Source organism: Parasteatoda tepidariorum, chromosome 5, assembly GCF_982258835.1.
Source record: "Parasteatoda tepidariorum strain Cologne lab strain chromosome 5, Ptep-v5.0, whole genome shotgun sequence".
In the NCBI taxonomy this organism is placed as follows: Eukaryota; Metazoa; Arthropoda; class Arachnida; order Araneae; family Theridiidae; genus Parasteatoda; species Parasteatoda tepidariorum.
This window is the reverse complement of record NC_141759.1, coordinates 92,584,755-92,612,526: the sequence shown is the minus strand read 5'-3', so window position 1 is coordinate 92,612,526 and position 27,772 is coordinate 92,584,755. Positions and strand designations below refer to the sequence as shown.

Here is a 27,772-nt window from a genome sequence, read left to right as displayed (position 1 = left end):
CTGAAACTACGATTTCCCTCCTCATGACGTCACTGTGTCCACAGATCTCGGAAGATCGCACGCAAAGATATTATGATAACTTTGCATCTTTCTCTTTGTAAATATAAGTTAGACTTTTTCTGGTTATTAGCTTTCAAACTTTACGTAATTAACACATTATTTCCATTCATAAACATAGTTTAAAAAAACTTTATTGGCCATTTTATTAAAAAAATACCATTTTAAACTTATAAAAATATTTTACTAGTAGGCAAAAATGACACTATAAATACTTTATTTTAACAAGTTCAGTTTTAACTTTAATTATTAAGAAGAATGAAAGCATATATCGACACTTTTTTATCTACATATTCTTTTATAACAATAAGTTGAGTTAAAATTAGAATCCCCGATTTTAAAATATGCCGTTAATAGCAATTTGTTCATACTTAATCATTAGGAAACATCAACCTTAAACGCTAATTACTGAAACAAAATAATAATTTAGGTTCATAATGACATTAGAAATTTTACAATTGTTTATAGATATTTAAATTTGAGATGATATAATTTAGAGATATTTAAACTCAAGTGAATATAATTTTTAAAAGAATCATAAATATTTAGAATAACTACATTAAAAAAATAAGTTATAAAATTGGGAGAATTTCAACTGTATACTATATATTTTATTTATACTTTTTACTTACGTTTTAATTTTCTTTGACTTTATCCATTTTTTAATTTTTTTCACGTGCCTTTCTTTTTGAAGTAACCAGGCGGTTTCTATTTAGATAACGAATTTTTATAAAAGTTCTTAGCGATAGAAAAAACGTATTGCTGTTTTATATTAACTGTGTCATTTCGGAATCCATTCTTTACATAGTGCTTCATTTACTTTAGGAAGCACGCGGAAAATTATATTTTTTCCTTTTGTTTTTCTATCAGAATTTTTGCAAGTTGCAATCGCGCAAACTGGCATTTCGTTAATAGTTTTAAAATTTTGTAAATTCACGGCAGAAACTGAGGAAAGTCATTACAGAAAATAACAAATGTCTTAGAATATGTCACAAAAAGAAATGCTCCAATATTAGTTAGAGCTAGTAAGGCCGAACGCTCTGTTCTTGAAGTAAAAGTGCGAGCTTTGCGCCAAAGTGACGTCACTAGAGAAAAAAATTTGAGGATTGGAGCGACAAGAGTTTCTTCAAAGGAGTGAACCAGCCATTCTATTCTCTTTAGGCCTAGTTACAACCTGCCTTATAACTGAAGTTTTATTTTCTCATTTTTATTCACTTTTCAGTTCAAGTTTACACGTTATGAAAATTGCTATATTCATCATATATTTTCTTTCAAAATTTTAGCTACAATCAGAATTGTGTTTCGTGCGTAAATCTCTTATTGTTCATTCTTTAATGAGTAATAAGAGATTTTCCGCAGGAATTGAATTTTTCAGAGATTTCTAAAACATTAAAATTAAGATATATCGTTGTCTCATAACAAATACTATCTCAAAGCATAAAAAAATTACTAAAATTTAAACGTATACAGGCAAAATTTTGCATGACAAATGTTGGATCATAATAAATTACACACCATTTTCATTTATTTCAAATGTCAAAGTACTTTTAAATTGAAAAATTTTTGTAATTTTTTGTTTATTTGTATTTAGAATTTACTTAAACATACTGAGGTGATGTGAAGGGAATAGTAAAAATAATAATTTTTTATGTTGCAAATGTTATAACATTTTCAAATTGAAAAACATTTGCTACATATTTTACTTTAGTTTTTATATTTAAAGTTTTTTTTGTTGTTGTTTACCTAAAAATGAAAAATAAAAATAATAAATTATAGTGTGCCAGGATTTCATAAGATTTTTCATTATAAAATCATAACATTTATGATCGAAGGAAAAAACATTTATAGAGTTTGTTCTTCTTTTTACCCTTATATTTAGAAAACCTTTCAACGAATTTAAAAATGGAAAAAAATAAATTTTCTAAAAGATATAACATTTTATTCCATAGCAAATACTGTCATATTTTCAAATAAAAAAATTCCATATTTTCAAATAAATATTCATCAAACTAAAGTGGAGAAAGTTTTTATTCCAATTTTCCAATTTCTTCGGTGTACTTAGTTTTATCAAACATAACTTAAATATCTTTATATTTCGGTAACATATTTTTTTCTCCTTTATGTACTTCTAATACTTCTGAATAAAAGTTTTTTTCCAGTTTATTTACTTTTGTATTTTGTTTTGCTTGTTTTGAATTTCAAGATAAATACTTTTTTTTTTCAAAGTTCTTGTTAATAAAACCTTTTATAATAATAGGAAAGAAATAAAGTTTCGACTTTAAAAAAAAAAAAAAAAAAAAAAACATTTTTATCGGAATGGAATGGTTTTTAAGGTTTTATTAGCAACGTTTAAACATTGTTTCATTAATCGAGACCGGCGTACTATAACTTTTTTTTCTTGTTAGCTACATTTCCCGACATGTTTTTAACTTTTATCAATTTGTTTTGATACAAAACTGTTCTTTATTCTGTTAAAACGAATTTCCGGAAATCTATTTATGATAGTTTTAAAGGAGTAAAACACTGTTTCCATGGCTTTTTTTTGCTTTGTATTTATTTTATACTTTTGATTAAAAAAAAAACATTATTGTTTAATAATATTTTTAAAAAAATCATTCTATTTATTGTTATCTTGAAAATAAACATTCAACTATTGCTTTATACTACTCTTATTTAAATGACTTAAACTTTAAAATTCGGTGTTCGATATTTTAGATCCACAATTAGTGTTGATTGTTATTAAAGTATTGTTGTTTTTTTACAATTTCAATCATTATTTTAATTTTTTGAACTAGTTTTTTTTATTTAACTAATATTCTTTTTTTAATTATTATTTTTTATTTAACATTTTTATTTAAAAAAATTTATTTTTTATTTATCATTTTTTAATTATTATTTTTTTATATTTTCCTTATCATATATTGTTATTAATGTCTCGGGTTTTGCAATTCGGAATATTTATTTTTGATGTATTGATTTTTTTAAATAGTTTATGGAAAACCTTCACCTTATATTTAACATGCCAGCGAAACACAATACAGAAAATTAGAGACATATTAAAATTGTATTTTTCATTACTGTTTTTTCTTTCTTTTTTTTAATTATTACTAAGTGTTTTGTTTGTAGCACTTAATTCTATTTGTTTTATTCCGGAGGACTAAATAGATTCCATAATTTGATCCTAAAAGCAAGCAAGCAAAATACAGAAACAAAATTAAATATTTTTAACATTACTATTAAATTAAATATTTATTTTGCAATATTTCATACGTTAAATTCCATGACTAGAGTGATTTAAATATACACTGAGATATAAAAAATAAAAAAACATGCTCAAAACTAACGGAATATGGTAAAATTTACCGTGTTTTTGACTTTATGGCAACGCGAAAAAACTCAGTAATTTTATAATTTTATCCGAAGTGCTTTGGTAATGAATTCGCTAAAATGAACTGCAAAATACAAATAAAATTAATCTCAATATTGCATATTTTTTGATGTGGAGAAAGAAAAAGAAAAGTTGAAGAATGAGAATTTTTTCCATTTTAGCTAGTAGTGCAAAATTGGTGACTGATACTTTTATAAAATTGACGAATTTGTCAGTTTAGTGTTTAATTACGACAAAAATGTAAAAAAAATACGTTTAATGAAAATTCTGCGTCAAAGGGTTCGAAAGGAAAAAAATTGTGATCGTTTTATTACGATGACTGGCTACCCATTGGTCAAGTGCTTTTTATTTTCTGATCTGACTTCGATGAACGCCATAACATTTCAAATCATGGGTTGCAAAAACTGTCTCATTTGATGTTCGTCGTCGGATTGGTTTTCAAATCCTGCCTATGTACGTGTTTCAAGACGTCACAAAATACTTTTAATTTTTCAGTATTCATATTTATATTAAAATCACCGTCAAGACAGTAATTATACGTTAATAATAAAAAGAATATAAAAATACTTTAAACTATTATTATGCAAATATATTAAGATTGACTGATGGTGAAAAGAAAAAGAAAAAAAGAATTCTAAAAGAATTATCAAACAGCAGCGGTCGCCATAGCAACGCATGTAATGACGACGCATGCGCACTGTTTACTATTTCTCTTGAACACAGTTGAAAAGTGTGATGATGACCAAATAAGGTGCGCACGCCATCAAACCAAAAAAGGGACCCATTTTGCCAATGGGTAAGATCGTTTTATTTATTGTTAAAATTTGGTAATTTTATCACGATTTCTTAGAGCAGGGCATGAAAAAACCATTTATTCGGTTAAATTTACGGTAATGCCTATTATGACATCACGGAGAGGGGGCAGATTAAATATAAAAAAAATTCATTTCTTTTTATATTGTTTATTTGCAAGTATTTTTTCTACGATATTTTTTTTCCATCTATAATGCATGTTTTACAAAATAGGCAAAAGTGTTTGTTTGTCGTAATATTGTGGAATCGTACTGTGCATTAAAATTAAATAGCTCAAAAAATAAAATTAGCGAGCTAAATCAAAATATTTATAAAACAGATAAATACCTGTTTGGCGTAACTGTTAATAAGATACTTATTGGCAAATATGTGTTCAATTAATAGAAGAACTAAAACGGCTCGATTTACTAAGGTGAGATTAAAAACAAGTAGAGAACACGCACGCATAAAATTTAAAAATTATATATATCTGATATAACGATTTAATTAAATACTTATTCTACAACACTTCTTATCTAGAGCTACCGTCATTTATATTAAAGACAACTTTAACTCCAAACTTCTTAAAGCTCAACCTTTTTCGAGTTTGAAAAAGAAAGGAAAAAAAAACGCTCTCTCCTGCATTATTTAACAACCAGCGGCGTTTTCTCGAGAAATTAAATCACTTGAAAGGGAACTCTTTTAACTCGCCTTTTCACGCAAAATTACGACAAGAATATTCATCATAAAAGTTAAAATCATTTCGTATTCAAATTCTCGCCAACCCTCTATTCCCAGAATGTATTTATTTTAACTTTTAACTCTTCCCATGAGAAAAGTAACACTCGCCAAAAGACGTCATTTTGGCATAGTATAACGCAAGGAACTTCATTAACAAATCGAGTGCTCCCCCTCACACAATAACAAACTCTTTTCGAAAAATTTTATTCTATTTTAAATCAAGCAGCCCGCATCTTTTCCATACTGTCTTCGAGTAATTTCGCCCGGGAAACATTCTTAAAGATAACCTCTTTCACTGTACTGTACAGCATTATCCAACTCACGTAATGGCAGATACTAACTGGAATTCCGCCATGAAGCTAATTTTCCCCAATCACTCGGAAGGAGACTTTTACTTCTTTCTAATTTTGTACGCTTTAGCCTCACCCTCTACGAAAACCGGCGCGATTAAGTCTCCCACCCTTTACTTCTATACAGAGAATAGTACCTCCCTTGCCATACTTTCCCATAGCTTCGCAATTCCTGATTAGTGACATTCATTACACGAAGCCAACAGTTAATTAAATTCTGAAGCTCCGGAATACATTCCTTTAAGGGTTACCAGCAAATCGTGTCCATCGCCCCCTCTAATTTTCGCCAAACTAATTTTTTACCTCTTGCCCTAGTTTTTTGGTTCTTCTTTTGTCTTCCTTTTGTTTGGTGGCAAAAGTCGAAAACGGCATTTATCGTGCTCCGTGGGAATTGAAACTGTTATGGTGGATAATTGAATTAAGGAATGGTCGATCCAGTTTTGCCTCTCAAAGAAGAATGAAAGTTGAATTTAACGAACGCTTTTATTTATAAAGAAAGATTTAAATAGGCCATCAGAGAATTCGGTTAAAGTTGAAAACGACGGGATAATTAATTAAAAGTAGAATTAAATACCATTCAATGGTTAAGTTAATGAGATAGATAAATGGCGGGCTCTTCAAGCTTTATCGGAAGTTTTAATTAGTTTTGAACTCGATAAATGAAGAGCCATTTTTGTTTTCAACAAAAATAAAACTTATCAGCTCATCACTCGAACGAAGCCTCGAAATTTACTTACAACTTCTCCGATCTGACTGTTGTAGGATTAGATTGGCATAGCTGCCAACTATTACTCTTTACCGGAATGATTTTTCCCAAACAGTGTTGAAATTACAATTGAATTACAAGCTGCCAACTATTACTCTTTACAAGAATGATTTTCCCAAATAGTAGTGAAATTACAATTGAATTCCTCATACTTAAAAAGTTCGCCAGCAGACTTTCTGCCGTACCAATGAAGGGCGGGGGGCTGATGTTAACCTTGCTTCTTTCTCAAAATAGAAAGATGATCATTTTCAGAGACAGGTGTCATGTTCTATTTAATTTCAGATAGGCCTTTGGCCCCTAATTTCTCCAAATAACAAGGGCTAACGCCTTGGCTCCGTATTTCGCCAAGGCGTCAGTCCTTGCTGTTTAGCTTCGTCGTTGAACAGCCAACCCAATTTTGAGTTTAAGATCGAATGCTCAACTCCGTAGCCTGGTAATTTTGGATCCAACACAGAAGACAAAGGAACTCCTGGATTACGATGTTGGGAGAAAGTTGCCTTTGCGGAGGACTTTTTGAAGAAACTAATCCGCTTTTGCGGAGAATAAACTACGAAAACCTCCCACGGTTGGCCCGACGACAAGGGGATTCTTCACCATGATCCGTCTACCACTCACGACGTTTTTACATCAATACTGTGGTCGGCGCGAATCCAGTGCGGGATTAATTCGTATCGACTAGCCAACACTCGGATTCGGGACCTGGTCACCTCCTTGGGAGGCGAGAGCTCTATCCCCCGAGTTACCAGTGCTCAGTCCTTGTTATTTGTAATTTCGTAAAAACGTTAATTCAACTGATTATAGCACAATTTTTTTTATAAAACTATAAACTTGTTAATGATGCAATAAACCGGGATGGATCATGGGACAGAGCGTTCGCTGATATTTCATGCACACCAACTTATTAATCACAAATAAAACCAACTTTTAAACACACATCGAATTATTGAATTGTTTGCTTGAATAAGCTATTGAATATATGCAATAGAGTGCTTGTTCCTCTCCCTCAATGGGTGCACTAGAGCTTAATTTGCATAGAGAGCAGGGGACGTAGAGAGATTTACACAACTGTAACAACACATAAGTTAATGCAATCGACCATTCAATGGAATACAATGTGTGACGATATTTTGTTTCACAATGACCCGCACTAAAACCTGATATTCTCCAGAATACTCCGTTTATGTCTCCCCAAATATTCACCAAGACGTTTAAATACCGAAACTGAAAAGACTGTTCTAATAGACACTAAGACAGATGTAATCAGGGTTGGCATTTTGCCGGCAGAAGCTGGTTTTTGCCATGCCAGTGGCAGAAACTGGTTATAACCGGTAAAAACTGGCAGAAACTAAAAAAACTTCTATATTAGTTCCAGTAATTGCTTAAGGATATTTTGTTTAAGTAAACTGAAAAATTTAACTCCATGTAACTTTAACAAACTTTTTAATTCTTTGTTTGTAAATATATATTATTTTGTTTATATTAAATATAAAGAGTGCAGTATATCAAATATTTATATAAAATAAAGAATAAAGTTATGTAATAATAAATATAAATACTAGATTTTAGTTTATTATATTAAACTCCGAAATTCAGTAATTATTATCATTTAACTCTTAACATAACTGAATAAAGCTATTTTCAAATAGTTTTTTTTCTTTTCAAGACATAATTTGCATGGCAACAATCCAATTATTATGACAGTAACAGTTTTAATCTTTTGTGGATGGCAATGCCTGCTAGTTCTGCTGGACTTGAGAGAATCTTCTCAAATTTCTTGTTCGTGCATAGCAAATTGAGAAATTGTTTAGGTTTAGAAACTGCATCAAAACTTGTCTTTTGTTATATATTACTGCAGAGTGCAAACAATGTAATATTTGATTTTGAAAGGTGATAATTTTGTAAATAAATTGTACTTTGTTTAACATTTAATTGTTTTTTCTATGAATTATCTATTGTATCTCAATCTCAGTACTTACTTTTATGTCATTTTCTGAATTTCTGCCAGTTTCTGCCACAAATGTGGCAGAAAAGGGTTTTTGCCATGCCGGTTTTAAACGGTTTCTACCTGTGGTTTTAACCACCTCGGCGGAAACTTGCCAAACTTGGATGAGATAGAGACTATTGACTAAAAAATATTGAATTTTAGAGGAGAATAAATGAAGTTTAAAATCATATAATCATGTACCCAGTCTGAAAAATTTTTAAAAGTTCGGGCAAATGATGTATGAAATTATCTTAAATTTTATTGACTTTGATTTCACGCCAATATTAGACATTCAGTTGGTCAGTGCAAAACAGATATATTTAATTTACAAAAATTTTTGGTCGATAGTAAATAGTTGAAGCACTTTGTTTCCTCAATCTTTTTCGAGCAGTTTTTAAATTTTTGCTGGAATGCGGCCACCCTGTAATCTTCAGCATGAAATTCCGGTTTGTTTACTTTGTCATACTCAAGCTTTTTCACTTTACTTAATTTAAAAAATTACCTAAAACGCGGAAGTTTCAATATCAAAACAGATTTTTAACCAATTTATTACGCGCTTAGTTATTGAAATAAATATTGCTGCTAAATAAAATTATAAGCTTTATTTATAGTTACCTATTTCGAGCTTTTCTTAGTTCAATAGTCTAAAATTTATTTTTTAAATTTTTATTTGAAACTCTGGAGTTGTAGAATATGTTATCGAAATATAGCAAGTTCTATTTCTATTCAAATTTATAAATTCAAAAATAAAATTATCCTATTATATAAATTTATAATTAACCATAAATGAAAAGTATTGCAGTTAATTCATATTTATGTATAGGAGTGTAATATAATTTTTGTATTGCATTGCTTTTAAAATTCCCTATGGCTAAAATATTTAAGATATTACGCAATAGTGAGCAGAAAATCTATATTAAAATGGATATTTACCTCATTATGTTAATAATTCATTTAAATGATTGAGACGAAATCTATTTATTATTAATAAACCTTTTTTTTCTTTTAGATTGACTTCTGATCCACCTAATGACAAGATAGGAACTATATTCGATGAAAATATTACAAGTAAGTGTGTGTGCCCTAGAATAAAATTGCTAATACACAACTATTGTATAATAATATGTATAATAATATACAACTGATAACATTGCTTAGTCCTAAGCCCAGTAACAGATACCGCTATATTGATCTGCAACACCATTCAAAATCTTAATTTTATAACCAGCGTTCAACAACTGACCCGATTCTGAGTTTACGACTATCAATGTTCGACTCCGTAGCCTTGTAATTTTGAACTCAACCCAGAAGACAAGGGAACTCTTGGATCAAATATTGGGAGAAATTTGCCAACGTGGGGAATTTTTTGATGAAACTGACTCGCATTTGCGTTACATGAAGAGAAAAACCACGAAAACCTCCCACGCTTCTGTGGACGGTCCACGAAAACCACCCCAACTCCTGAATCATGCTTCGGGAGCCTTCACGGATTGCCTTTTAAGGGAGTTAACTTACATTTAGGAGCCGAAAGCATAATTGGCATCGACCAGCCGACGCTGAAATTCGAACCTAGGTGACTTCATTGAGAGGCGATAGCTCTATCCACAGTACCACCGCGGATCATGTAAAAATGTATCTACAAAATGTATTAGATATTGAATTTAATAATTTTTGTCTGCAAGACGAAAATAAATCTGCCGAACACGCTGCCCTGCCACATTAATTCTGCTCCTGGGATCCTAAGTACTAGTCGAAGTAATGTAAAGTCTTAATGAAATAATGATTATTATCAACTAGCTGAATACCCGAGCTTCGTATGGGATTAAAAAAAAAATTGTGAAATAATTTTTGAATCGCTATCAACCGAAAAAGAAAGGGATATAAGTACTTTCATCTTTTAGTTTATTTGGTGTCTTTTAAGGTAAATTTACTTTATTGGATTAAGAAAAACATATTTTTGAGAATTCGACTCATTCATTAATTGCCGTGCAGAAGAAAAATCAACGTAAGCGACAAAAAATTCAAAATTTAGACTTTTATACATTTGACATTTTTTATAATATACTTTCCACTGGCCAAAACTTTAAAAAAAAATTGTTCTATCAGCCTGACGAAATTCCATTTTAGCGTTCGATGAATTAATAATAAAAAAAAATAGTTGTTAAGCCACTTTTCTCGAAAGTCATCTTAAAGCACTTACTTTTTTTTCAATATCACGTCAGTGAGGCTTGGTGGCGCAGGGGATAGAGCACCTGCCTTCCAATGAGAAGAACCGTGTTCAAATTTTAGTGATGGCTGGTTGATTCCAATTCCGCACCCGACTCGCACCGACCACAGTTCTGATGTAAAATATCTTGAGTGGTAGACGGATCATGGGTTAGAGTCCCCTTGCCGTTAGGCTAACAGTGGAAAATTTCCATGGTTTTCTTCTCCATGTAACGCAAATGCAGGTTTGTTCCATCGATAAGTCAACCACGAAGGCAAATGTCTTCCGAAAACTTGATCATGGTGTTCCCTTGTCTTCTGGATTGGGTTCAAGATTACAAGGCTACGGAGTTGAACACTAGTAGTGGTAAACCCAAAATTAGTTCGGCTCTTCAAATGACTGTTATAAAATAAAATTGCACGTCAGTATGCACAGGTTAAAAAAACTGTTTTTTTTTTTTCTCTTTTTTTTTAATAAAAACAAATTTATTTGACAACCACACAACATAAAATAGGCAAAATTAAATTAAAATACCAGTAAATTTAAATACCATAGTAACTGGCTAGTAACCTTATAACTTTGCAAAATAAATCAATACCAGAATCCTAGAATCGGGTGAATCCTAAAATAGCCCACTTCTTGGCAATTTCTTAAAATTTCGCCAAGCAAGTTCTTGAAATCTCGCCGAGCTAGGTTTCCGGAAGATGATATTTCGGGGAGATTATTTTGAACGTCCGATCACACCACCCTAATTCTTAAACCTGATTGGTTATTTGATATGTATACCTACGCGAAAGTTGGATTTCGCTAGAAAAGAGGTAAAAAGGTTTATTTTATCGATTTCGACATTTATGCATCTGATCTCTTGCTGTAAGAATCATCGTTATAATTTCATTTCTTAACTTTTTTATCGTGCTGTACCGATTGAAAAAAATTTAAAAATGTTTTTTTTTAATTATCAAAAAGCAACGTTGATCCCAGTAATAATCGCCAACTTATCAAGATTTCAGAAAGTCGCCAAAAGGTGGGCTTTTCTAGGATTTTACCTTGGAACCTTGATGAACCGGTACCTGTTCAGTATGAACCTTCAATTCCAACCAAAAACTATATTCTCATCAAAAATCAACAACTCTCTGATGTTCCATAACTTGTCTCGTTCTTTTATTTTTTAATTTATCTCGTTACATGTTTTGTTCTTTTTTATTCATGTTTTTGGTCTCTAGATATTTTTTTTTAGACATTTTTAGTTGCTTTTCCTGTCCATGGCAGCAACTAATCCTGCCGTAATTTGTTCACAATTTGATATTTTGAAGATAAAGAAAAAATTAAGCATTGGAAACTTTATTGTTCACCCTTGGTTTACGTCAACTCAATTTTTTCAGTACTTTAAATTTTAAATTACTAATGAAATTGAAGAAGATCATCCTGAATTGTTCTTCCCGCTTAACAAAAAATGGCTAAATTAGAATTTTATTCTTACATTAAATATCTTTTTTCAGGTGATGTGACAGTGGCCGCACGATCCGATCTCCGTTTAGAACGATCACTTGTGAACATGACCAAGCAGAGCGGGGAGAAAGTGAACATGCGCTGCGATGTGAAAGGACAAGGCCCTGTATACTTCAGATGGTACAAGAACGAAGCGCCAGTTGAAGAAGAAAAAGGTCGTGTAGAAATAAAGAAATATAATCCTGGCAACGGTCGTGTGGGTTCGAGATTAAGAATTTGGAATCTCGACATTCACGACACGGGATATTATAAATGTGAAGCCCATGCTGGCGCAGAGGCTTCTGTTATGGGAGATTCTGATGGGCCAAGCCATCTGCCTAGGGTGGAATCTACGGGGATTCTGAAAGTTGTAGCAGGTACTTGCTTTAACCAGTTCTTAAGATATATAGTAATATTTTCATAAATTTTGTAGCAGGTCGTTTGGAAAATTGACTTTGACATTAGTTAAAGTAAAAGACACAAACTGGATCACTTAATGCATGATTTTAATCAAATCATATAACTTTCTGGAAACTGAACTAAGCTCAGAGTTCTAAATCGTATTGTAAAGTGTGGTTGTGGACTGAGCAAATATCATTAGCCAGATTTTAACTTTTGTGGAGGAAAGTGTTTACTTTTCTACAAAATGACTCTTAGACCATTTTTAGATAAAGTTACCTGTGAGGTTAGAAGTGTATGGCACCATTTTTCGGAATGATATTTTCAGAAAATACTGCTGTGCAAAAAATATAGGTTTCCCATTTCAAATTTGGAACATTAATTTCCAATTTCATCAATTTCCTTGTAACGTTAAAGCTCTGTAGCATTTTCATCGAAAAAATATAGATTTATTGACATTTGAAGACGATGTTGTACGTACTTCAATTCCAAAGTATTTGCCAATACTTTGAAACTCGACTCTTGTCGAAAATGATGATTAGCAGCAAAAAAAAAAAGATATATATATATAAATTTTGTGATGCAAATGTGTGGAATTAAATTCTTTAGAGCACTTTCAACCTTTAGATTGGTCTTATAATTATCTAAAGTACGAAATTTCGATTATCAATTCCAAACAAAAATACGCATAAACTCTCAAGTACCCAGCACCATTTTTAAAAAAATGATTCTTGCAAAAGTATTAATACCCCAAATATATAAGTTCACAGTGCAAAAGTATGAAATGAAAAGTCTAAGGTGAAAAGTCTTCCTTCGATTACCTTTAAATTCAAACCTATGTAAAATTTTAAATAACACGAGATTTCTTCAGCCAATTGCAACTAAACTCCAAAGTGTCTGGCAAATACGGCCCCGTTAACATCTAAAATTTCTTCCGGGAATCTTTCACGCAAAGTAAGCCTTGTACTTGATGATATAAGAACTTCATTTTGCTTCAAAAAATATGAAGATGTTAATAAAAGTTTACATGATTTGCGAAATCAAAAATAGGCACCCATTCTCAAGACGACTCGATAGACATAAATGAGGAAACCAAACTTGATTTGAAACATAAAAAGTAAAATTTCCAACAAAGACGCAGAAAAAGCACAGTAGCCGAATATGAAACAGAAAATAACGGTGAAAAAACAAAAGAAGAAAAACCGCAGGAGCCGAGAAAGGCAATTAGGGCGAAATTCGTTTCCATGAGTTACCGATAGCTGATGAAGAACTCGTGTCGTTAACAAGGGAATCGGTAATCATATGAATGAAACAATATTCCAGGGCATCAAGATGGACTAATATGACAGGGTTGGAAAGAATGTTTCCATTAACGAAATCGAATTTATGCATAAGATTCCAACAACGTACGAGATTTGATGATTAACCGCATTATTCTTAATGGACATTTCTATCGTGTTTCTTAAATCAAAATTTTAAAGTGTCCGATGTTAGCCAAGGTATTTTTAGAAGCAAATGAAGTTTTATATCATCATATTTGCTTCAGTTTCTTGGGATTATTCATTTAATAAACCTAATACTTTTTTTAACGTTTCTATTTATTTCTTTATCTTATAAAAAGGATATGTATATCCAATATAGATGATCCATAACATTTTATAACCGTGCTGGTAATTTTTACAATGCATCCTCCCAATTTATAACTCTTATCTAGTGGCCATCAAACAATGTTGCAAGGCGAGTCCTTAAGTTTTATGGATACGACCAATCCAATTATGTTAGCCTGTATATCCATCCACATTCTATTATGATGAGGCAACCTTTGATTAACAGCATTGTTGGACCCGGAGTTTGGGATCCATGCAGTGAATAAATTCATTAATCTTTGCAGTGGATAATCTAAGAAATTATTAGGTGTAGTAAATCTTCGTTAAATCTATTAGATCTTGTCCTATTTTGCATCGTGCTCATGAACGTGAATAGTTCTACGAGATAGATCTTAATAGACTAACTGTACAAGGAATATTTTTTTTTTTTTTTAGGAAGGAGACTTAGGTTTTCTGTATCAATTTCTCTCGAATAACTGTGGGATATATATATTAAAACATTTTGTCGAAAAGTTATTTGGGTCTTATTTTCTGTTAAACCTACTTGATCTTGTTCCATTGGATGTTTTTTTTTTTTGTTTTTTTACTATCTATTAGTACAAAAGTCTTACCTGATGTATCTTAATAGATAATATGCAGTACGAGGACTGCTCTTTTGGCAAGGACTTTTTTGAGGCACACAAATTAACGTTCTGGTATATATATATATAGGTATGCATTCTCCTCAGAAGTTAATAATGTTGTAGGTATTATCCAAAATTGAAATGAACTTATTATTTAGTAGATTATTGATTTACTTAAGAGATTGATAGGTAAATGAGTACTTTTATTTACAATAATAACGCTAATTAAATGGTTGGAGACCACTGGTTGTTTATGCAGTAATTAAAAGTAGTTAAATGATAGTAGTTGTAGCAGTTTTTTAATAGTAGAAAAAGAAAGGTTAATTAAGCTCTTGTAGCGAACTATTTTTGTTCTATAACAATAGTAGTAGAAGTAGTTTGTTTACGCCTGGTGGCTGAGTGGTAGCGCTTCCACGCTCCCATGCCACAGGTCCTGGGTTCGATCCTCGGGCCGGGCAAGGTTGACTTAGCCTTTCATCGCTTCAGTGGGTCGATAAATGAGTACCAAGTATGTTTGAGAATTAAACACTGGGGGTTCCGTGTTCAGCTGACCACCTAACCGGAACATCTGCTCTTGCACTCCGGAACCCAAGGTCAAGAAAACTGAGATGGGCACAGTAGGCCTTGGCCCTCTGTTAGCTGTCGCGCCACTGAGTTTAGTAGTTCGTTAATTTTAGCTAGTAGTTAGGTTGATTAAGCAGTTGTAGCGAACTATTTTCGTCTCTAGTAGTTTATTAAAATGGCAGTAGTAGTTAAGTTGATTAAGTAGTAGTTGTCTATTAATAGTAATAGCGATAGTAGTTAGATTGATTAAGTAGTTGCAGCGTGCTGCTTTTGTTGTGTAAAAATAGGAATAGTTTATCAATAATAAGTATTAAATAGGTTTATTAAACAGTAGTAGCGAACTGTCTTCGTTCTATAAAAGTAGTAGTTCTTAATTAATAATGCTAGCAGTAGTAGTTAAATTGATTTAGCAGTAGTAGCGAGCTGTTTTCGTTCTATAATAGTTGCAGTAGCTTATTAAAAATAGTTGCAGTACTAGTTTGGTTAATTAAGTAAAACTAGTTTGTTAATTGTATTAGCAGTAGTAGTTAGGTTGATTAAGCAGTAGTGGCGAGTTGTTTTTATTCTATGCTTTATAAAACATTACTTGAATGTAAAATGAAATGTGTTCAGATTAAAATCGGTAAAATTTTATTATTTTTTTTTGCAGTTGTAGATTAGTTTTAAATTTGCTATTTCCTTGATTAGTTTTTTGACTATCATTTTTTTTTCGCTCTTGCTTACATTCATAGTAATCTCCTCCTTTTATTTTTTTAACTCAAAAAAAGGTAAATGCATATGAGACGTGGTTTATTTTTATAATCATTTTCGTGACTTAACATGCAGTGACGTCTGAAGACGTTTCGAAAGAATTTTTAATGAAGCAACGTGATCCAGTTCTTTTCCTAAATAATCATTCAAATATCTTCAGAAACCATTTCTCTCATTAAACATTAATATTTTTCTCTCTTTTTAAGAAAAAAATCGCAGATGAGAAATACTTTATTAATAAAGATTTGAAAGATATCTTGTCTTAAAAAACATTTTTCTAGCATTAATAAATTATCAGCTTTAAAGTATTACTGAAAGCTTAGAAATTTAAAACTTTTTAATGCTTTCGAAATAAGTTTATTAATTTACATTCTTAGTCCCTTAAGCCCCGAACACTACTGTGAAATCCAATTCTAATCTCTATTTGCGATCTGAAAAGGAATTCTTTTTTTAAAAAATTTTCCTCTTCTCTGTTATGAGTTTATTTCCATGCAAATGAATTGTTGCCAGATTCGAAATTCCATTTAATTTTATTCAAATTGAAAAGATATAACTTAGTCCTTAAAATATCGTTTGCCTATAGTTTTTCTGGAATTTTTTTGCGACAAAAACATAAAGTCATCGTGGATTATGTAAATAAGTTGCATTTTCTATGAAAATTGCATTTCGGAATTCGGTTCGGCGTCAAGTTTTAATGAGAAATAAAAGAAAATACCATCACGATCGAAGAAAAAAAAATCTTATCAAAACACGAATGATCTGAATGTGATTGAAATAAGAGATTCTTTGTTCATTATCGTCTGTGTTTTTGATATTCTCTTTTTCAGTTTATTTATTTATTTTCTTTTTTTAGGTCGAATTCAACCTCCAGCAACGATTCCAAATTTCCCGCCAGTTTTTCCACATTTCCCTGCTCTTGGTGGAACGTAAGTTCATTTCTTTTTTTTTTTTTTTTTTATTTGCTGATTTAAAATTATTTTTGACATTCTGCCTGCAATAAACTTAATAAATAAAAGCCCACCTTTGAAATTGAAAGTTAAAAAGAATGTTTGTACGCAACATCTACAGATAGTTTCAAAACGAAATCCATTGTAAAAAATCTGTGCATAATTTTCATTTTATTGATGTTCATTTCATTGATGTTCATTTCATTGATTTTCATTTCATTGATTTTCATTTCATTGATGTTCCTTTCATTGATTTTCATTACATTGATGCTTATTGCCATATCGAGATTCAGATAGTTACAAAACGAAATTCATTGTAAGAGTTGCATGCATAATTTTCATTTTATTAATGTTCATTTCATTGATTTTCATTTATTGATGTTCCTTTCATTGATTTTCATTACATTGATGCTTATTGCCATACCGAGATATAGATAGTTACAAAACGAAATCCATTGTAAGAGTTCCATGCATAATTTTCATTTCATTGGTTATCATTTCATTGATGTTCATTTCATTGATGCATATATTGCTGCTGCGAAATAAGTAGCTATATACTTCTAGCAACAGCAATATGAATACAGACTGGGTCTAAAAAGTCTAATGAGTATACCACTGCACATAAAGTGCCTAATGGAAGTACTACTGCGCATGAAAAGCCTAACATTTGTACAACCGCGCATACAGAATTTATTGAATATACTTAAAATGCTGTTTTCGAAGGCTACGTCGTCATATGAAATGATGCTTCATTACGAAATACTATTCTCATAACCAGTGATAGCAGAAGTATCTGAAGTTATAAGCTTTAAAACTAAGTTAACTTAATTTTGAGACTTAAAAATTATTTACCAATTGAAAAACTTTTTAAAAAATTATAAAACTTTTTTATGAATTACGTATTTGGCAGGATGTTTCCGCTGATGAGTCAGTAAAATAAAAAAAATGAGATGCAAGTCATTAAAATCAATTTAAATTTTCAATTGGCTCTTTAAAAATTTATAAAACTTTTTATGAACTACGAATTTGGCAAGATGTTACCGCTGATGAGTCAGTAAAATCAATAAAATGAGATGAGAGTCATTGAAATCAATTTAAATTTTCAATTGGCTTTTTAAAAAACTATAAAACTTTGTTATGAATGACGAATTTGGCAAGATGTTTCCGCTGATGAGTCAGCAAAATCAATTTAAATTTCCAATTGGCTTTTTAAAAAATTATGAAACTTTTTTATGAACTACCAATTTTACAAGATGTTTCCGCTGATGAGTCAGCAAAATCAATTAAATGAGATGAAAGTCATTAAAATCAATTTAAATTTTCAATTGGCTTTTTAAAAAATTATAAAACTTTTTTGCGAAATTCGGCAGGATGTTTCCGTTGATGAGTAAATCAATCATCCTCAGTAAAATTAATTAAATTAGGCGAAAGTCATTAAAATCAATTTAAGTTTTCAATTTTTTCAAATTTATATGGTAAAGTGTGACACTTTGACAAAAGAGAGGAGGGGTCAAAAATGCTGGCGAAAAAAGTGTGACCCTTCTAGAGCAAAAAGAGTCCCAAAATAGAAAAATCCGGGATTCACTAGTCGCATTCTTTCAAAACTCATATTATCATGTATTTCTCTCTGATACATGCCTGTAAAAAAAATCTCCGCCGAGGCCTCTTCCCAAAAGATTAATCGGTACTACTATTTCAACAACAAATTAACTTGCAGCTCACATGGTAATGCATAAAAAGAAGGTCTTTCCGGAAACTGTTTAATAATGCAAGAGTGTAGCGTTGAGTAGCGGTGATGTAGCGATGAGTTACATTTACTTGTCGTGAAAAAGTTTCTTCCTGAATTAAAAATATCCGGCGCAAAATCAATACTCTTGTATCCACATTGCCTAGAACCAAACGTATTTTGAAAAAATAAATAAATGAAACGCTGAACTAAAAATATTTTATGTAAAATCAATACTCTGCAATTCAAAGTAGAATATAACATGAATGTTTTTACTAAATACATTTAAAAAGAAAACGTCTTGTTAAGAATGTCCGATGTAAAATCAGTACTCTGTGATCCGTTGTAGAGCATGATATGAAACCGAATGTATTTTTAAAAAGCTAAATTAAAAATGTCCGGTGTAAAATCAGTACTCTGTGATCCGTTGTAGAGCATGATATGAAACCGAATGTATTTTTAAAAAGTTTAATTAAAAATGTCCGGTGTAAAATCAGCACTCAGTGATCCGTTGTAGAACATGGTATGAAACCGAATGTATTTTTAAAAGGCTAAATTAAAATTTTGGAGAACAGTATTAAAAAAAAAATTTTTTTTTTTTTTTAAAAAATCGTGAGATTGTAGACATAATGGATTGGAAATGGAGAAAGTTAAGTTAGGTAAATAAGTAGAAAATTGAGAGGAAATTGAAGAAGTGAAGTTGGGAAAATGTTGAGGTCGAAAAGTTGATAAAAGTGATGTGCATGTTTTTTTTTTTTTTTTAAAGGAATCAAGTCAATAAAAGGAATTCAGTCACGAAATCTTTGAGTACTTTTTTTTAAAGATTATTATTTTAAATCTTATTTAGGTTATTTTAAATTAAATCATCGAAACGAGTCATTTTAAATCTTCAAACGTTCTATTTGAAGAATAATTGTTTATTTAATTTCTTATACCACTTAAAGGTTAACTGTTGTTTGCTTGTTATTTAATCTTCAATGAATGAACGAAATCCAACAATCCAATTTCAAATAATTATATTAATTTTTTATTTTAATATTTCAATTTTATAATCTTCTTTTGAAGTTATTGCAAACCTGCATTTTGGACTTGAATCCAAATTTCAGCAGACAAATTTATATACATTCCAATTTATTATTATTTTTAGTATTTTTAGTTAGTTCCTTTAGTTTAATCATCGCCATTCTATACCAATATTTGCTTTTCATTTCCTCGATTATTTAAATTATTTACACAATTTTTTTTCCGCGAGACTATTCTGATGGATAATTGTGTGGTATGATAACATGATAAAAAGGATTTATATAAATAAAGAACATAAATCAAATTATTCGACAGCAAAATAGTTTATTTGATCAACAAATGGAAATTTAAGAATGCGCCTTTTTATCGAATCGCAAATAAACACCAACAAGGAAATGCAATTATCCGCGCGCTTATTTAAAATTGCATACCGAATGCTATCAAAACCCCTAAATTAGTAAAATATTTCAATAAATAATAAAGCCGCTTCATTATATTTCGCAAAAAGAAATAGTTCCATAAATTTCCTATGATGCATCTTCAATTTATTAATGGCATTTTTATGTTAGCTTAGTAAATTTAGAAAAATCGTTATTTCTCACGGAATCATAATTTTTTTTTCCAAAAAAAAAAAACGCCAAAACCATCGCCATTTTATTTCTAGGTTTTTGAAATTTGCGATATCATTTTTTATGAATAATTAGCCATAAATAATGAATGCAATAAGGCTGAAAAGAATTTTTTAGACAAATTATGCATGGAACTTCTCTGGCGCGATTTAAAAGCAGGAACTGACAATTTTATTTGTTGAGCAATAAAAATTCGGGTGTCTTGTGTTGCTGCAAAAATGGCTTTCGCCAAAACCAAACAATAATTTGTGTCCCATCTAATGAATTATTCATGCAAGAAACGTTCAATTTTATGTGTAAAAAATTATTCTTTTTTTTTCTTTATGTTGGCGTAGAAAATGGGTATCATAGTAAAAATAAATTAATTTACTTCTGTTCCATTTTCTTCTTTATTTCTCATTGAAAATAAAAATCTTGTTGACTCATTATCTTTGATCGCCGATTTTGTTTGCTATAAATGCAAACGATATTTCAGGACGAATTTCTATCAAATTGTTCCTGAGGAAATATTATATTGCGCTTAAAATCACCCTTTAAATTGATTTGAAAGGGATTGTTCACAAATTGATTAGTTTTATCTCAATATTGATCCCTGTCTATTAGCTTTTTATAAGTATTATAAATATCATTAGGAAATGGATCTTCAAAAATTAAATCTGAGTGGAACTAAAAATTATATATTTAATATGTGCACATAAATAAAATACAAGTATGCATTGCTTAATATTAATAAAATAGATGTATACTTAGTATAAATAAAATACAGTAAAATATGTAAAATATAATTAAAATAGGAATATGACTAAGAACATATGAGTGCAAATAAAACAAAGACATACATTGTTAAAATAAAATAAAGTAGAACATATTAAAAGCAAATTTGAGATTGCAAAGCAATTAGTAATTACTTCTGTTTCTTTTTTATTCTTCGTAAATAAAAATCTTGTCGATTATCTTCGATTATCTTGAATTATCTTTGATCCCTGATTTTTGTTTGCTATAAATGCAAACGATATTTTAGGGAAAAAATTTTCCTCAGGGAATATTATACGCGCTTATAACCTTCTTTTAAGTTAATTTGTAAGGGATTGTTCAGAAATTGCGTATTTGTTTCTAGCACTTATTTTATGAGAAGTGAGTTTTTAGTTGGTATTTCTTTTTTTCATTTTTTGAGATTTCGTTTGCTCATGTTTCTTTTTAAGTATGATCATTCTTAAAAAAAACGATGCTGTTTCGATGACGGAGCATTGTAAAAGAATGAAAAAACACTGTTTTTTAAATATTGCATGCGAGCAACTCAACGCAGAGAAATTTGAAATACTAAAAAGTGACCCAAAAAAATATTCGCTATCTGTAACAAGAAGCGCCCTGCTAATAGGTGAAGCCATTAAAAAAATGTCAAAGAAAATTTAGTCAGATGGTTTCAACAGTGGATATTGTGCTCGAACTACCAGACGCCGGAAAGTGGTGATTGTTTACAAACCATCCCATAAAGATTTACAACATGCAGATAAAAAAACGTGATCCAAATCAGTGTTCCTGTTCTTGAGTTTTTAGAAAACACACAAACTTACTTTTACTTTTATATAAGAAAGATTCCAACTTATGAATAAACTCAAAAACTATCGAAATAACTTAAAGTAAAAACTTAATATTTAAAAAAATTTTCTCCAAAATCGTTAAAAAAAAATTTCAACTATCTTTAATATATATATATATATATATATATATATATATATATATATATATATATATATATAACTAACTCAGTGGCGCGACAGCCCATTAAGAGGGCCAAGGCCGACTGTGCCCATCTCAGTTTTCTTGACCTTGGGCTCTGGGGTGCAGGAGCATATGTTCCGGTCAGGTGGTCAGCCGAACGCGAAACCCCCAGTGTTAGTTCCCAAGCATGCTTGGTACTCATTTTATCGACCCACTGAAGGGATGAAAGGCTGAGTCGGCCTTGCCCGGCCCAAGGATCGAACCAAGGACCTGTGGCACGACAGCGCGAAGCGCTACCGCTCAGCCACCGGGCGTCATATATATATATATATATATATATATATATATATATATATATATATATATATATATATATATATATATATATATATATATATATATATATATATATATATATATATATATATATATATATATATATATATATATATATATATATATATATATATATATATATATATATATATATATATATATATATATATATATATATATATATATATATATATATATATATATATATATATATATATATATATATATATATATACTCTAAGGGATCAGAACTATAGTTTCCTATACAATATCTGTTCAGTAAACAACAGTGTCGGAGAACACATAACTTTCCTCAGTATTCAATCTGTGTTCTAACACAGAGGAAGGTTCTTGTTTGCAGAACCGGATGTATAGTACGTTTGTGTTTAATGCCTTTATCATGTGTTATTCAGATCCCATGTCTAATTTTTAAACAAAATACATATAATATCGTTATAACGAACTCGGATATAATGAACACTAGGTTTTGGTTAATTTTTTTCTGGTCCTCGAACTTCTATTTAACTAGTGTCATCTCATATGCTTATAGTAAGCAATTGAAAAGTGAGTGGTTTGTTTACAAAACATCTCTGTTATGCTGATGCTTAAATAAACGTTATAAAATTTTTAGTAGATGTGATAAGTTCAAAAGTATGTAATTATAAATTCGATTAAAAAAATAATAACGTACACTAAATTAATCAAATTATAAATCAGTAGTTGAAATTAGTCGTTTTCCTTTATGGATATATGAGTTATCGCTGGAATTCCAAGTACAACTTGTTCCAAAATTCCAACTTTCCCTTGTAACTTGATTCAATAAATAAAAGAAATCAAATAGATAAAATCCGAAAAATTCGTTAAATGCGGACAACCACTTTATTATATGGTGAATATTTTGAATGTTATTTTAACATTTCCATGAAAGTTTGGTTCTTGAGAGAAATTCGCTTTAGAGAGATTCCGTTGTAGAGAGACTATATTGTATTAATAATTTTATTCAATAAATATCCAATATAAATTCCCATTATAATTCTATTCAATAAATAAAGAGAATCAATTAGATAAAGTCTCAAAAATTCATTACAAGGGGACAACCACTTTACTATATGGTGAATATTTTAAATGTTATTTTAACATTTCCATGAAAGTTTGGTTCTTGAGAGAAATTCGCTTTAGAGAGATTCCGTTGGAGAGAGACTATATTGTATTTATAACTTTATTCATTAAATATCCAATATAAATTCCCATCATAATTCTATTCAATAAATAAAGAAAATCAATTAGATAAAGTCTCAAAAATTCGTTACAAGGGGACAACCACTTCACTATATGGTTAATATTTTGAATGTTATTTTAACATTTCCATGAAAGTTTGGTTCTTGAGAGAAATTCGCTTTAGAGAGATTCCGTTGTAGAGAGACTATATTGTATTAATAATTTTATTCAATAAATATCCAATATAAATTCCCATCATAATTCTATTCAATAAATAAAGAGAATCAATTAGATAAAGTCTCAAAAATTCATTACAAGGGGACAACCACTTTACTATATGGTGAATATTTTGAATGTTATTTTAACATTTCCATGAAAGTTTGGTTCTTGAGATAAATTCGCTTTAGAGAGATTTCGTTGGAGAGAGACTATATTGTATTTATAACTTTATTCAATAAATATCCAATATAAATTCCCATCATAATTCTATTCAATAAATAAAGAAAATCAATTAGATAAAGTCTCAAAAATTCGTTACAAGGGGACAACCACTTCACTATATGGTTAATATTTTGAATGTTATTTTAACATTTCAATGAAATTTTGGTTCTTGAGAGAAATTCGCTTTAGAGAGATTTCGTTGGAGAGAGACTATATTGTATTTATAACTTTATTCAATAAATATCCTATATAAATTCCCATCATAATTCTATTCAATAAATAAAGAAAATCAATTAGATAAAGTCTCAAAAATTCGTTACAAGGGGACAACCACTTCACTATATGGTTAATATTTTGAATGTTATTTTAACATTTCAATGAAATTTTGGTTCTTGAGAGAAATTCGCTTTAGAGAGATTTCGTTGGAGAGAGACTATATTGTATTTATAACTTTATTCAATAAATATCCAATATAAATTCCCATCATAATTCTATTCAATAAATAAAGAAAATCAATTAGATAAAGTCTCAAAAATTCGTTACAAGGGGACAACCACTTCACTATATGGTTAATATTTTGAATGTTATTTTAACATTTCAATGAAATTTTGGTTCTTGAGAGAAATTCGCTTTAGAGAGATTTCGTTGGAGAGAGACTATATTGTATTTATAACTTTATTCAATAAATATCCAATATAAATTCCCATCATAATTCTATTCAATAAATAAAGAAAATCAATTAGATAAAGTCTCAAAAATTCGTTACAAGGGGACAACCACTTCACTATATGGTTAATATTTTGAATGTTATTTTAACATTTCAATGAAATTTTGGTTCTTGAGAGAAATTCGCTTTAGAGAGATTTCGTTGGAGAGAGACTATATTGTATTTATAACTTTATTCAATAAATATCCAATATAAATTCCCATCATAATTCTATTCAATAAATAAAGAAAATCAATTAGATAAAGTCTCAAAAATTCGTTACAAGGGGACAACCACTTCACTATATGGTTAATATTTTGAATGTTATTTTAACATTTCAATGAAATTTTGGTTCTTGAGAGAAATTCGCTTTAGAGAGATTTCGTTGGAGAGAGACTATATTGTATTTATAACTTTATTCAATAAATATCCTATATAAATTCCCATCATAATTCTATTCAATAAATAAAGAAAATCAATTAGATAAAGTCTCAAAAATTCATTACAAGGGGACAACCACTTCACTATATGGTGAATATTTTGAATGTTATTTAACATTTCAATGAAATTTTGGTTCTTGAGAGAAATTCGCTTTAGAGAGATTTCGTTGGAGAGAGACTATATTATATTTATAACTTTATTCAATAAATATCCTATATAAATTCCCATCATAATTCTATTCAATAAATAAAGAAAATCAATTAGATAAAGTCTCAAAAATTCATTACAAGGGGACAACCACTTCACTATATGGTGAATATTTTGAATGTTATTTAACATTTCAATGAAATTTTGGTTCTTGAGAGAAATTCGCTTTAGAGAGATTTCGTTGGAGAGAGACTATATTGTATTTATAACTTTATTCAATAAATATCCTATATAAATTCCCATCATAATTCTATTCAATAAATAAAGAAAATCAATTAGATAAAGTCTCAAAAATTCATTACAAGGGGACAACCACTTTACTATATGGTGAATATTTTAAATGTTATTTTAACATTTCCATGAAAGTTTGGTTCTTGAGAGAAATTCGCTTTAGAGAAATTTCGTTGTAGAGAGACTATATTATATTTATTAGTTAATATATAGCAAATTATGCACTAGCACAATCATTACTATATGCTATATGCCAACTATGTGCTAAAAAATACTTTTTCAAAGAGCTTAAATTATAGTGCCTTATAGAAGGGTTTGACTGTATTTAACTCATCTGAAATTTAATACAAATTTTAAAGTTCAAATATTTTATTAAGTTTCTAATCCTTCCAGAACTGCAGCAATAAGAATAATTTCTTTCCATAAATAGAACAACCCAAACATCACGTACCATCCATAAAACGTCCACCCAATCTCCAGTTAAAAACCATTCCACAGTTTACACGAAACTCCAGAAACCATGCTTCAACAACTTCGAATCAATAAGGGTCCTTAATCTTGAAAGCATGTTTGGCGATGTTTATGGGTGGGTTTCTGGCGTTATCATTCACCATAGGATGGCAGGCATATATATAAACCCGCACGCGCCTCTCACGGCTCGTCGGTTTGATGTCTCCGCGTATTTGTCAAAGTTAATTACCATTATTCGCCTGTGGGAATAATCGAGGGCAGCCTTGGGTCCTAGAGCCCTCCCTCCCACCACCTTGGGAGGAGGTATTATTAGCCTAGCACACACACACAGAGAGAGAGCCCCTGGAGACAAGCTTTACCAAACTTAAAGCTACTTGAGCGAAATTCAATACTTTTAGGACTGGACATAAGTTGGCGAGTTGATAGGCAGTTGGCGGTTTTAAAACAAATATGGAGTCCGGAAATGAAGATCTTTGATAAAATTAAATATTTTTGTGAGTTTGATGCTGATGAGATTCGTCTTATTGTTACTCATTCAGATAAGTCGCTTATTTAATGGTTATATTCTGACAAAATTAGACAACATTACTTATATGCTATCATAAAAAGTAGGAGTACTGAGTTCTAAAGATATGATGATTAAATATTTCGATGTTTTTCTAACAAATGATGCTAATGTCTTACTTGGTGTGTAGTCATTTAAAAGTGATAAGCACTAAACACGCCTTAGCTAAAATTTATGTAGCAATAATTCAATATTAGCTGCCACTTATATGTTATTTAAACACTAAAGACTTCATAATTAAAAATTTTGTAGCAACTCTTCAATATCAGCTATCATATCATTTATAAGTGATATAAGCTCTAAAAATGTCGAAACTAAAATTTACGTAGCAATAGTTCAATCTTAGCTATCACTTATAAGTGATATAAGCACTAAAGAGGACATAATTATAATTTATATAGCTATAGTTCAATCTTAGCTATCACATATAAGTGATATAAGCACCAAAAGAGGTCATATTTATAATTTTTATAGCAATAGTTATCTTAGCTATCACTAATAAGTGATATAAGTACTAAAAGAGGTCACAATTATAATTTATATAGCAATAGTTCAATCTTAGCTATCACTTATAAGTAATATAAGTACTAAAGAGGTCATAATTATAATTTGTGTACCAATAGTTTAATATTAGTTATATATAACACTGTTATATATAACTATATATATAGTTATATACTTGGCCAAAGAATACCTGAGGAGGCCTTTTCATTTCAATTCCAACCTTCAGTAAGGATAGGTTCGAAAAGGGACGAAATATATTGCACCTCCAAAACCCGTTTCACTGTCTCCCCTACATTTTTTGTGGGGGTGCGTGTGTTAAGTAACCCGAAACTAATCACTGTCACAGAAGGGGAATTGCAACCTGCGGGGGTCAACTAGCTTTCAAAAGATATCAGAAGAAACTCACTCTTCATCTTATATTAGCTTTTTCTCTTTCTAAGATAAACTTAAAAAATATTTTTTTAACTCTAAAACGACTTTATTTATTTTGAAAATAGTTTTATCATTTTATTTAACATGCACTTTTTCTAATTATATCTTGAATTGTTTATTATTTTGATTTGATTCTTAACAAATAAACACCGGGGTTATTTGTTATTTGTCACAAACAAATTGAAACATCAAAATTGAAAATTATTCGATTTAATTATCACAAAATTTTAAATCATATTAAGACAGATCTAAATTCCGATTATATCACTTAACTTATTCAAATAATTTAGCTCGGATACATTTAAAACTTCACCCACAAACTCATATTCATCATTTTTAATTACATTATTTCTACTCAGTTATAGTTACTTTAAAAACTTATCGCCAAAGATATTATTTAACAATAATACAAAAGAAATTCCTTATTGATCTAAAGCAGTTATTTAGTATAAATTTAT

The 27,772-nt window shown here is 30.0% G+C and overlaps 1 protein-coding gene across 1 annotated transcript in view; it reads left to right on the top strand.

Moving 5' to 3' along the window:
• The window catches only part of LOC107450463 (tyrosine-protein kinase transmembrane receptor Ror), a 272,177-nt gene that overhangs the window by 138,597 nt on the left and 105,808 nt on the right, over nt 1-27,772 (top strand). The window contains exons 3-5 of the mRNA XM_087164527.1: nt 9,088-9,146; nt 11,784-12,149; nt 16,569-16,641. Coding sequence (XP_087020653.1) covers nt 9,088-9,146; nt 11,784-12,149; nt 16,569-16,641 — 498 coding nt within the window. The remainder of the gene's footprint in view (nt 1-9,087; nt 9,147-11,783; nt 12,150-16,568; nt 16,642-27,772) is intronic.